This window comes from Schistocerca serialis, chromosome 1 (assembly GCF_023864345.2).
Source record: "Schistocerca serialis cubense isolate TAMUIC-IGC-003099 chromosome 1, iqSchSeri2.2, whole genome shotgun sequence".
In the NCBI taxonomy this organism is placed as follows: domain Eukaryota; kingdom Metazoa; phylum Arthropoda; class Insecta; order Orthoptera; family Acrididae; genus Schistocerca; species Schistocerca serialis.
Window position 1 is genome coordinate 1064321381 of NC_064638.1, and position 13582 is coordinate 1064334962.

The window sequence follows — 13582 nt, forward strand, 5'->3', positions numbered from 1 at the left end:
ATGCTGATTTCGTGATTTTTGACTTAGTGCATGTGGTACTCACATAACCAATTTTTGAACTTACCTCACTGCATGCAAATGCTGCACGATGGTGGTGTGATGACAGTTCATCACATTTGCCAGTTCTCGATTACAATGACGTGGATGATTGTGGACTAATATTTTTAAACGACCTTTATCAAACCCTGAAGGTCGTCCTGAACATGGAGAGTCAGTATTTTCGAAACAGTCTTCCTTAAAACGAGGAAACCATTTTCTTGCTATAATTTGTCCAGTGACATTATCCCCATATACGGCGCTAATGTTTTGATTACCTCTGCTGCTGTCATCCCTCTACTGAACTCGAGCAAAGAATATAACGGAAATGTTCTGATTTCCCCACTTGGCAGTCGATTTTCTAACGTCCATAGCTCCGCTCACTATCTCCAGCTAACAAAATGACAATATGTAAACTCAAATAGCAACAGTAAACTATAAATAAAAAATGACAATCGATAAATGAAGCCCCCAACCAGAGTAACAACATGCAAAACAAAAATACTACGAACTTATGCACCAACCCAACAAAGACAAATGGAGCCAGAAAATTGTAATAAGCTGATAATGGAGGATATTGCTGCAGTGTCTACAGGGACATAGGGATTCTTGCAATTCTTTTACTTGTTAAAATGACAGTTGGTAACACACGTGAATTATGTGTGAATTGTTGAATTCACTGCCATGTAGTGGGAAGAGGTAGAAGGCACCATATTAAGACGCATCTAAGCTTCCCAAGTGATTTATTGTTTCCAACTATAGTGCCACATTCCCCTCGGTCTGCATCATTGGATCCCGCAATGCTGAGGACACCACTTTGCTGTCTGCAAAATAGCTTAGCGCGGAATGGCTGCCTCAGCGACCCGTGCAGCGACCTGCTGTGTGTCGGCCTTGTATGCGAGCAGAGTTGCGTCGACTTCAGCAGTTGCCGGCAGCCAATTCAGTGGTCTCTGCCCCTGCCACGTCAGCACCACTCTCTGGGAGCCACAGGCAGCCCACTGCACGCTTCTTTGCTGTCGTGGTTCAGATCATGGGCGAATACAAGCGCCTGCGATCTGACGTCCGAATCTGCGGCCCTCGCTTCTGGATGCCTCTGGCGTGTGTTGGAAGCCAATAAGTCTGCCGTGGTAGCGAGCCATGGCTTGGCCTGCCGCTGGCTGTCTGTGGACCCTTCGTTGGCCTCAGAGGGTCGAACCAGCGACCTGCCATGGACTAGAACGCTGGCACTCTATCTGCCACTGTGTGTAGTCGGTGGTGTGACACGCCCCGCCGTCCAGGAGAGCTGCCACACTTGAATGCTTTTTCAGTGAACCGGTATCTATTTATATGCCACTGTGCGACTCTGTTTTGCTAAACGCGCCACTCTGCGCCATGTACTCATAACACTTAGGCTGGCCAGTAGTCCCGTTTTGCATGTGACTTGCGCCCTGCAAACCACTGCGTGTACTTTTTCCGGCGGTTCTACTCCCCTGTGGCCTCTATTTTACTTCGCAACTGCTGGTGAGCATAACTCACTGTAAACAGACCTGTTCCTGGCTGTAACTTGAGCGCTCAGAAACATTGAACTAAAATTGACATTTCCTAACCCAAACAGTAGTGCCGCTGTAGGCACAGTACTTAAAGTAAAATGTTCGAGATAGACAGTAAATCCCATTCTAGAGTTTAGAATGGCGCAAAAGTCTGTAAAAGGTTATTGGTTGATTCAAGCAGCGAACTAAAAATCGCGGCTCAGAAGCAAACTAAACTACAGCTCAGTGGCCACACCTATTATTTCTAACACATGTCTAAAACTGTAAATTATTAGCCATAACTTGTCAGAATTGCTATATTACAGAATTGAGATGCTTTATTTATCTTCATGAAATCTCCTTCAGGACAACATAAATAGCATCACATTTGTTGGGTAAGACCTCACTCAATGGTTGTTTCGAAATTATAGTAGAAAATTCTAGCTCCTTGTTACCTCTTCCTGTTGAGAAGAATGCTCATGAAGAAAAAATTGCCCTCCCGATAAAACTATTTTTCCGTGTTATACGAGGTGTTATGAGCATCAAAAGATACTGTAATTATGTTAGGGACATTTAATAAATAATGCTAAATATTTTTTTACTAAGATGTTTATTTTTTCAACATCACTTTACAGTCCTTCAGTATAATCTTCCCGCTTCTCTATGACTGAATCTCATTGTCTTGGAAACTCTATTATTCCATCCCGGACACCACTCCATTGATCTGTCGATTGTCTAGGGTAATGGGTAATAACGGTAGACAGTTCTTCCAGAGAAGGATAACGACGTCAACGTGTATCATTTTCAACTTCAAGAACAAGTCGAAGTCTGGTGGACTGATGTGTGGGCTGTAGGAAGGATGTGGCAACGTTTCCTGTATGTATTCGCACAGTTTTTAGCCTACAACATTGCCGGTAATGTGTGGGCTGTAGGAAGGATGTGGCAACATTTCCTGTATGTATTCGCACAGTTTTTAGCCTACAACATTGCCGGTATACGAGCGAGCAAAAACCATCATTTGCTTGAGCTTTGATTGAGCAAATAGAAATCTTTTTGGACATAGACAATCTGAAACTCTCCACTCACTGGACTGTGATTTCAATTCTACTTCAGAGTCTCTAATCCATGTTTCACCAACAGTGACAATTCGACACAAGAATCCTTGAACTTCATAACCGAATCGTTGTTCGAGCAATATTGCAATGTCCAGGTGTTTCTGCTTCTCTTCAGCAGTCAAACAGTATGGGACCCATGTTGCAGAAATGTTTCTCTTATTCAAATCATTTGTCAGAACGAGGAGTACTGATGTTGGGGAATCCTCGTGTCTTCAGAGAGTTCCTCATAAGTCACACTGCGAACTTATTCAAGAGCAACTGCCATATGTTTCACACGTCGTTCATCTGTTGACGTTTTCGGCTTTCCAGGTCTTGATGATCCTGAAAACGTTTAGCCCAACGTGAAACTATACTATGGACCACTGTAAACTGACCACAAACTTCACTTAACGCACTGTGGATTTCTATCGAGTTTTTCCCATGTAAAGTTTCGATCTTCATTTACATCCTCTGGTCTCCAACTGTCACAATTCCTGACGTCCCTGCAGGGTCCATTTCTATCCTTCACCAGTTTTATGTTAGAATACACAGCGAAAAACAAAAACATTTGCCTCTTCCTCAAGCTCCCAACTACACTATGTGATCAAAAGTATACGGACACCTGGCTGAAAATGACGTAAAAGTTCGTGGCGCCCTCCATCGATAATGCTGGAATTCAATATGGAACTGGCCCACCCTTAGCCTTGATGACAGCTTCCACTCTCGCAGGCATACCTTCAATTAGGTGCTGGAAGGTTTCTTTGGGAATGGTAGCCCATTCTTCTACATCTACATCTCTATTTGTACTCCCTAAGCCACCCAGTGGTGTGTGGCGGAGGGCACTTTACGTGCCACTGTCATTACCTCCCTTTCCTGTTCCAGTCATGTATGGTTCGTGGGAAGAACTACCGCCAGAAAGCCTCTGTGCGCGGTCGAATCTCTCTAATTTTACATTCGTGATCTCCTTAGGAGGTATAAGTAGGGGGAAGCAATATATTCGAGCTACACCGCAATACAGAGTGCCTCTCTTGCAGAGTCTGTCACTTGAGTTTGCTAAACATCTCCGTAACGCTATCACGCTTACCAAATAACCCTGTGACGAAACGCGCCGCTCTTCTTTGGATCTTCTCTATCTCCTCTGACAACCCGACCTGGTACGGATCCCACACTGATGAGCAATACTCAAGTATAGGTCGAACGAGTGTTTTGTAAGCCACCTCCTTTGTTGATGGAATACATTTTCTAGGGACTCTTCCAATGAATTTCAACCTGGCACCCGCCTTACCAACAATTAATTTTATATGATCATTCCACTTCAAATCCTTCCGTATGCATACTCCCAGATATTTTACAGAAGTAACTGGTACCAGTGTTTATTCTGCTATCATATAATCATACAATAAAGGATCCTTCTTTCTATATATTCGTAATACATTACATTTGTCTATGTTAAGGGTCAGTTACCACTCCCTGCACCAAGTGCCTATCCACTGCAGATCTTACTGCATTTCACTGCAATTTTCTAATGCTGCAACTTCTCTGCAAACTACTGCATCATCCACAAAAAGCCGCATGGAACTTCCGACACTATCTACTAGGTCATTTATATATATTGTGAAAAGCAATGGTCCCATAACACTCCCCTGTGGTACACCAGAGGTTACTTTAGCGTCTGTAGACGTCTCTCCATTGAGAACAACATGCTGTGTTCTGTTTGCTAAAAACTCTTCAGTCCAGCCACCCAGCTGTTCTGGTATTCCGTAGGCTGTTACTTTGTTTATCAGGCGACAGTGCGGAATTGTATCGAACGCCTTCCAGAAGTCAAGGAAAATGGCATCTACCTGGGAGCCTGTATCTAATATTTTCTGGGTCTCATGAACAAATAAAGCGAGTTGAGTCTCACACGATCCTCTTTTCCAATCATTTGGAACCTTCCATTCCTCTAGAGACTTGCGTTACACGGCTGTTAGAAGGGGGGCAAGTTCTTTCGCGTACTCTGTGTAGAATCGATATGGTATCCTGTCAGGTCCAGTGGACTTTCCTATGTTGAGTGATTTCAGTTGCTTTTCTATTCCTTGGACACTTATTTCGATGTCAGCCATTATTTAGTTCGTGCGAAGATTTAGAGAAGGAACTGCAGTGCAGTCTTCCTCTGTGAAACAGCTTTGGAAAAAGGTGTTTAGTATTTCAGCTTTACGCGTGTTATCCTCTGTTTCAATGCCATTATAATCCCAGAGTGTCTGGATATGCTGTTTCGATCCACTTACTGATTTAACATGAGACCAGAAGTTCCTAGGATTTTACTTTCGAATTCACTGAATGCTTCACGCATAACCCTCCTTACGCTAACTTTGACATCGTTTAGCTTCTTTTTGTCTGAGAGGTTTTGACTGCGTTTAAATCTGCAGTGAAGCTCTCTTTGCTTTCGCAGTAGTTTGCTAACTTTGTTGTTGAACCACGGTGGGTTTTTCCCGTCCCTCACAGTTTTACTCGGCACTTACCTGTCTAAAACGCATTTTATGATTGCCTTGAACTTTTTGAATAAACATTCAACATTGCCAGTGTTGGAACAGAAATTTTCGTTCTGATCTGTTAGGTAGTCTGAAATCTTCCTCCTATTACTTTTGCTAAACAGATAAACCTTGCCCCCTTTTTTTATATTACAATTTACTTCCATATTCAGGGATGCTGCAACGGCCTTATGATCACTGATTCCCTGTTCTGCACTTACAGAGTCGAAAAGTTCGGGTATGTTTGTTATCAGTAGGTCCAAGATTTTATCTCCACGAGTCGGTTCTCTGTTTAATTGCTCGAGGTAATTTTCGGATACTGGACTCAGTATAATGTCACTCGATGCTCTGTCCCTACCACCCTTCCTAAACATCTGAGTGTCCCAGTCTATATCTGGTATCACGGAGTCCTGCACTGAGGAGAGATATCGATGTCAGTCAGTGAGTCAAGGCACGAAGTTGGCGTTCCAAAACATCCCAAACGTGTTCTACAGGATTCAGGTCAGGACTCTGTGCTGGTCAGTCCATTACACGGATGTTATTGTCGCATAACCACTCCGCCACCGGCCGTGCATTATGAACAGGTGCTCGATCGTGCTGAAAGATGCAATCGCCACCCCCTAATTGCTCTTCAACAGTGGGAAGCAAGAGGGTGCTTAAAACATCAATGTAGGCCTGTGCTGTGATAGTGTCACACAAAACAACAAGGGGTGCAAGCCCCCTCCATGAAAAACACGACCACACCGTAACACCACCACCTCCGAATTTTATTTTTACTGTTGGCGCTATGCACACTGGCGGATGATGTTCTCCAATCATTCGTCATACCCACATCCTGGCATCGCATCGCCACATTGTGTACCGTGATTCGTCACTCCATACAACGCTTTCCCACTGTTCAATAGACCAATGTTTACGCTCCTTACACCAAGCGAAGCGTCGTTCGGCATTTACTGGCGTGATGTGTGGCTTATGAGCAGCCTCTCTACCATGAAATCCAAATTTCCTCACCTCCCACCTAACTGTTACAGTACTTACAGTGAATCCCGATGCAGTTTGGAATTCCTGTGTGATGGTCTGGATAGATGCCTGCCTATCACACATTACGACCCTCTTCAACTGTCGGCAGACTCTGCCAGTCAACAGACAAGGTCGGCCTGTACGCTTTTGTGCTGTAAGTGTCCCTTCACGTTTCCACTTCACCACCACATAGGAAACAGTTGACCTAGGGATGTTTAGGAGTGTGGAAATCTCGCAGACGTACGTATGATACAAATGACACTCAATCACCTGACCACGTCCAAATTCCGTGAGTTCCGCAGAGCACCCCATTCTGCTCTCTCACGATGTCGAATGACTACTGAGGTCGCTGATATGGAGTACCTAAGCAGTAGGTGGCAGTAAAATGCACCTAATATGAAAAACGTATGTTTTTGGGGATGTCCAGGTACTTCTGATCACATAGTGCCTGTCCGACGAAATTTTCATTGTAGTTACTTCAGACAGTTCACAGTAACACCAAGCTGTGCATTATTTATGAAATGTCCTTCGTATGTTTCCAAATCCATCCGCAAACAACTACGACAGTCCTTGGTTTGCCGGCCGCTGTGATCGAGCGGTTCTAGGCGCTTCAGTCCAGAACCACCCTTCTGCTACGGTCGCAGGTTCGAATCCTGCCTCGGCCATGGATGTGTGTGATGTCTTTAGGTTAGTTAGGTTTGAGTAGTTCTAAGTCTAGGGGACTGATGACCTCAGATGTTAAGTCACATAGTGCTTAGAGCCGTTTGAACCATCTGAGTCGTTGGTTTTGCCCTCAAACTCGCGAAGTAAATTTATATGCGAAAACTGTCTACACTTATGCTGCCACACACCATTTTGATCTATCTTTCTGTTTCCTGCACTTTTTTCAACACAGGCAGCGAACACAGACGTAATGGTGTTTCCCCATGACCAGAGTTTCTGAACAAATGAAATGAAATTTGATGTTCTGACAACCTAGTCGTTTGCCGATGAAGTTTCTTTTCTAGGCTAACAGATGGCGGGCGAGCAATAGATTGAAACTTGTTTCGTGTTAAGACACCATATTTGAAGCGATTTAGACATTTGCGCAGACAGATCGTTGCATATGGGCAACAACATTCTGAAATTTGTGCTTCATTTTAACTTTCATAGAAACCGAGTGAAATTGTACAATTTTTAAAGGACTGGTATTGTGTTCAGAAGAAGCAGGTTGTAAATCCCCATTCGCGTATTCTGGTTTAGACGTTCCATAGTTCCTTTGAATCACATCAGCCCCATGCCAATTTAGTGTCAACAAGTCAAACCTGTTTTCCTAAAGTGTCTTTGTCCAGCTTAGCTAATGCTCCATCTATGAGGAACTGGATGTAAACGAAGAGCAAAACTCTATTTTTTGGTTACGTAGAAGAGTATTTATTTTATGATACGTCTACAATATGCTATATAAGTCAGTGAACTTCATGAGATGCCAAATAGTACGTCTACATCACTTCAAATTGTTGTAACTGAACAGACCTTCCACTACTTCCCTAATGTATGAAAACGTATTAAGACAATGTAGCGAGCGTAATTAATTTATGATATTTTGCTGTGTTTGATTATACCGAATATCTATACTTTTATACACCACATCCATACTAATCTTTGGTAGTAAGCAGCGGAGACGTACCAAAGATCGCCACACCCTTGAACCGCCATCTTTATACGTGTGAGGTGTCAGTCAACGTGACGTGATACGGATAGTTGAAGTTGTGAAAGGGAGTGGTGTAGAGTGAAGATACCGCTGTTGGAAGACAGTTGATTAGTGGTGAGTGTTGTGTGTTTGCATTCTTAAATAGTTAAACTGTTTCGAAGGTGAAGGTCTTTTTGTTGTACTATACTAGCAGGTTATATCCGTCAATTTTGTGCACCAAGGAATTCACAGAAAGGAATTTTAACGTGATAAATAGTTTGCGAAAGGTAGGCCATGCATGGAAGGCAGGGCATCAGGTATCGCGATTTGTTACGGTGGTGGTATGAATTTCTAAAACCCTGACAAGAATATCACAGCGTGGAACTTTTAAGAGTAGCCCTGTCACATGACAGGTCTGCCGACAAGTTTTTAAAGCGCTAAAGAAATGTGCATGTAAATGTAGTGGTGGTGCTATTTAGTTTTTATGTTGTTTACCACCAAATGTTTCAAACATCACGAATATTTGTCCTGGAATAGTGCTTTCACTTTAATATTAGAGGCTCCGTCGCTACTTTTTTTTCCTTTCCTCTCTGAATTTTACTTTGTGAGATGTTGAATAAATCGTTAACGTTGTTGTTGCAGAGTACCAACAATTCTTGTTTGTGTGTGTTTTCGTAATTGTAGTTATTTAAGCATTCACCAAGAGACACTTTTTCAGTGCCTTGACATTTATTTTTGTTAACGGTATAGGGAAGTATGTAATGTATGTCAAGTATAATGAGAATTAACATTTTTCCACAGGATCTTTCTTTCACCTGCAGACACATCGAGCCAGTAAAAATGCCGAAATCAGTGAGTACCGTTTTTGAAATGTAATGTGATACAAGAATTATGGCACTATTTCATGATGTAATGTTTAATAAAAATATTAAAGGATTATATGGATGCGAAGTTATTTTAATATAGGTAGTAAGTATTACACTTCCAGAATGAAAGGTCTTGAGGAAAGAAGCCATTGACTCGGCACTCAACTCCCAAATGTTTTAATCAGATTCCAGTGTTGGTTACAATAATGCTACTTAAAATGTGGCCTCATGAAGCAAGAGAACCAAAACCCATGAGACATCATTTTAAAAGCTATAATTTTGGCATCATGACTGTTAAATTTTCATAGCAATAAGTAGTGATGCAGGCAGGTAGCCACACTAGTTGCATAAAACATGCTCTGGGCGTTTAAAATTAATAAAGGAAATGTATCCTTTTGGTCTAGTTGTAAGTTAGGTAATGACACATTAGAGTAATGCTTATTGATTTTATCAGATGCCAGCACCAACAGCTTGGTTTACTGTACTAAAAGCATTTGGGGAGTGAAATGGGAAAGATAAGGCTTAGGGATAAATGATTTCTAAATTGTGAACAAAAATATTGTTACTTCTTTAAGTCATGTTGGCAGAACTGGGATTGGCTAGTTTTGTAAAATGCTGTGCACCATTGGAAGTTAACATGACAGAACTACATCCACTGTTAAAAACTGAGGTACAGCACACAGTCAGGTGGCTTTCGGAGTATGGATGTAGATGTAAATTCTTCTGTGGGCGTTTCGTGTAGCCAGAGACCTCCTGAATATTTACCTAACTTTTTTAACTGTTGGCTAATTTTTGAAAAGTCATACAAAAGACAAATCAGTTAACTAGTCTTGTACATATGACTGACTGCATAATGTACTGTGAATAAAGTATGAACACTGTAAGGGTTTGGGCCAGTACACAATTCTCACCATTTATGGCAGTGGATGCCAAGCGAGTAGCATTGATATGAAAAGGACTGATTCTTCCACAATCTCTGGCAAGGTGACTAGCAAGTCATCACAGTTGCTGAACTTTCTTAGGCTAACCATTGCAAAGAAGAGCTTCCTGCCCGAGTAAGTTGTTAGACCATGGGGCTCACAGTCAGTCTTATGTAGCATGTTGATTGCTGTGTGGGGAGGAGTACTGTTCTGGCAGTCTTCTAGAAAGCAATAACATAATAAAGAATTGTGAGAGTAGTACACAACAGATTAGCATTTAGCTAACAATCCTAATATTTATGCAACTGGGAAATACATTATCAGATACATTTGTGCCCAACTTTCACAATTTTCACCTAGTCACCACCAAAGTGCTGGAAAATATCTACCAACTAAAATACCATAATCCTGCCAGAGGATGTGGAACTTTAAAGGGTTTTTTAAGACTTTTTTTACCACTTTTATTTCACAAAGCTGGTTTCAGCTTATCACGGTTTGTGTATTATAGCTTTGCTGGTTGCCTGTCTTACATTTGTTGTAGTTTATGTGATATAGGCCTACATTCTTAATGTCTGCCAAAATAGTTGATGTATGCAATATCCATTAAGTTTTCTGTCTTTACATTGCAGTTTGTTTTTATGATGGAGAAAGTGTCTTGCATGTGGCACAGTATTGTAAGCTCTTGTATATTTCTTGGATTTTCCAACTCTCAAGCAAGTTTATCACCTGTCAACACGTCACACAATTGCTCACACTCTTTTACTGTGCCAGAAGGTTTAAATTCAGTGCAATTTCAATGTAATACCACTCTCTGTAGAGTTTTGCTAAGGGTGGAAATTGTAGTTGCTGATCAGATTTTTGTCAGGTAATATTTGAATTAAGTCAAATTTTGACATGTCCTGTAAATCTAAAGTTGCTCTGTTTTGTGGGCAGGTAACATGTTCGACAAAAATATGAAAACAAAGATAATTAGAAGAATACTGCCAATAAAAATCTGGACATCAATTTGACAGTAAATGTATGGGTTATTGGGTAGTTTGTACCAGATTTAGGTAAATGAGCTGAAGACTAAAGCATACGTAGTTATTTGTGATATCCATAACTTGTTAATATTACTCTTTGTTCTCAAAAGTATTCAGTAAGTTATATCTTTTCTGATTGTATTGTAGTTGGTAGATATTTTCCAGCACTTTGGTGGTGATTAGGTGAAAATTGTGAAAGTTGGGCACAAATGTATATGATAATGTATTTCCCAGTTGCATAAATATTAGCATTGTTAGGTAAATGCTAATCTGTTGTCACTTTCACAATTCTTTTTGTCATTGCTGGAAAGTAAGTTGCTCCATATGATGGTGCAACCTCGTACAAAACTGTTAGATTGAAACTTCCTGACAGATTAAAACTGTGTGGTCCTTTCTTCTAAGCGTACTAGTGTGGCATGTTGTGTAAGATAAATTCTGTGGATTTTGGAAGGTAGGAGATGAGGTACTGGCAGACTTGAAGCTCTGAAGGTCAGTTGTGCGTGAATAGCCTGTGAAAGGCAAAGATCCCAGATTTGAGACATAGTCCCACGTGGATCAGTGCACATGCCACTGCAGAATGAAAATTAATTCTAAATTCGGTTATAGTTCTTGTACCTATTAAGTTGTTAAATATTCAGCATTATTTGAAATGGAAAGCTATAATGTGCTGCGAACTGTGCAACAGCAAATGCTGATGAGATATCCTGGGCTTATTTTGTGAACGGGGTATGAAACAAGAAAAATCCAGTTACATAAATACCTAGGTAATAACTTCTAGTTGTAAAGTCATCCAGTCTCAAAGAAGTTTTATAGTTTTTAGTAGTACGGACGCTACGTGCAATTAATGTTAACGTAGTTTTGAGGCTTGGCATTTTCCTGTGATATTTAAAATGAAAAGTATAAACATTGTTGTTAATGTGGTTCAGCATGCTCCCGAAATATGGGTATAATCTCAGTTAGATGGTACGCTATACATTTAAAGCGAGTTGGAATTTAAGAGAAAGTGGTAATAATTTTATGAGGCTCAATGGCCTTGTGAAATTCCTTCAGTTAGAAGGCGCTTCAGTGATTTGTTTGCCCCTGACCTTTGCCAGTTGTCTAACTGGTGAAATGACACATACAGTAATCAGTGAAATGTGGTTACAAGGAAAGTTTTTGCTTTGGTGTCCCTAATTACGAAAAGAATAGTCACAGATTTAGACAGACTAAAATGAAACAGTGTAGGGCATTATTGGCCGGGAGACCATGTCTCAGGTTGAATGTCATGTGAAAGTCATTTTGACACCACTTCGGTGACTTGTGCATCAATGACGACACACCTAGTCCGAATGCATAAAATGACTCGGCTAGGAATTGATCCTGGGCCCCATGTGTGGCAGTCAGCCTTGCAGACTTGGAGTACTCAATAAATTAGTAATATATGGGATGGGAAGTGTCTACACAAGCCTTTGAACCAAAGTACTGATGGCTAAAACAGTGAATAAAAGACATACACAATATTTGAAACTCTCAGCTCATCTATAAGGAGAAATTTAGTCAATAAGGTGTGAAAGTGGATTGTGCAGATATATTTAAATCGGTAATTTATTTCATTATTTGCATCTTCTAGCTTATGATTTGGGCATCCAAGTTTTCCTAATTCCATTCAGGGCAAAATGTTTCATTGCTCTTTGCTTCTCAGTAGACAGTTCAGAGATTTCACTACCATACTTTTATGGACTTCACCATTATTGCTTTTGCAGTTGGTAGGCTGTGTGGATTGGTGTGGTTTCTGCAGAAGTTATATGAATAGAATGTCTTAAATTAGTGAAAAATGTAAAGCCATTGTGAAAGCTAGAAAGAATGGTTTTCCATAGCAGGCAATTTGAATGAAAAATTGATGCCAGCCTTGAATCCTTAGTTCCGTTATCTGATTGGTGACTACAGGTATTTATTTCAGGATTGGAGGAACCCCTGGGTCTGCAAAGATGTGGTGGGACAAGGAAATAAACAATGTGTGGGAAGGTTTAAAAACCTGATGAATTAGAAGGGAAAAGTAACCAAGAAGATAATTACAATGAACATCATATGACAGTGATAGACTTTCAAAGAAGACTGAAAATAGCTGCTTGCAGAAGGTGGTGCAGTTTTTGTGTGAATGCCTGCTAAAATTTAGACCTTATTTGTAGCACAGTTGTGCTCAAAACAAGCTCAGAATATTTCTCTGGGATCCTGTAGTACATGGGTGAACTGTTGTGGCTGTTAAGAATTTTTTTTCACTACACACTCAAGCTCAAACAATAAAGCATGGGCCTCTATTGAATAACACGGCAACTGTGAACCCTTATTGAATTTTTGCTTGGTTATAAATTCGCATTGGTAGAACATAGTTTGCTGGTTTGGAATTCTGCTCTGTTCATAGCATTTGATGCCACATCATGTGAAGGCAGAGAACTTGTATGTTCAAATAAAAACCTAAATTAAGACTGGAGGCCTTTTACAGCCATTGTCAGTGTTGATCAAACTTTTTGGGACTTCTCCAAATGTGGAGATGATTATGTTGGCCTTTCAGGTGTGGCCAAATCGGTCACAGAAGGTTGAATCATATCTGAATGGATACACAAAACACCCCGAAACATTGGTGGTAAAAAGTTCATACTCCTGGTGTGAAGCCTATGCACAACATTTCTGATTATGTAGGAAAATAAAAATATGCTAAAACATTAAAGGCAACATTAAAGTATGGGTGTGAGCATAATTTGCTTTCGTACATTTATATCCTTACTATAATTGGTAAGGTTACTACTTTAGTAGGCAGCAGTGGGCGAAGGTAAGCAAGTACTATTGCTAGGACAAAGATTGTCAGCTTTGACATTACTTGGTAAGTATGGGAGTTATGAAAAACTCTTAACATTTCTAATAATGTTAGACCTAGGCAAAGATGTGGGGAGAAAAAAA

General features: G+C 40.7%; 1 protein-coding gene across 1 annotated transcript in view; it reads left to right on the forward strand.

Annotated features, from left to right (window-relative positions):
- Positions 1-7838: 7838 nt before the first annotated feature.
- The window catches only part of LOC126415727 (moesin/ezrin/radixin homolog 1), a 96778-nt gene continuing 91034 nt past the window's right edge, over positions 7839-13582 (forward strand). Inside the window, exons 1-2 of the mRNA XM_050083453.1 lie at positions 7839-7972; positions 8639-8689. Coding sequence (XP_049939410.1) covers positions 8678-8689 — 12 coding nt within the window. The 5' untranslated portion in view covers positions 7839-7972; positions 8639-8677. The remainder of the gene's footprint in view (positions 7973-8638; positions 8690-13582) is intronic.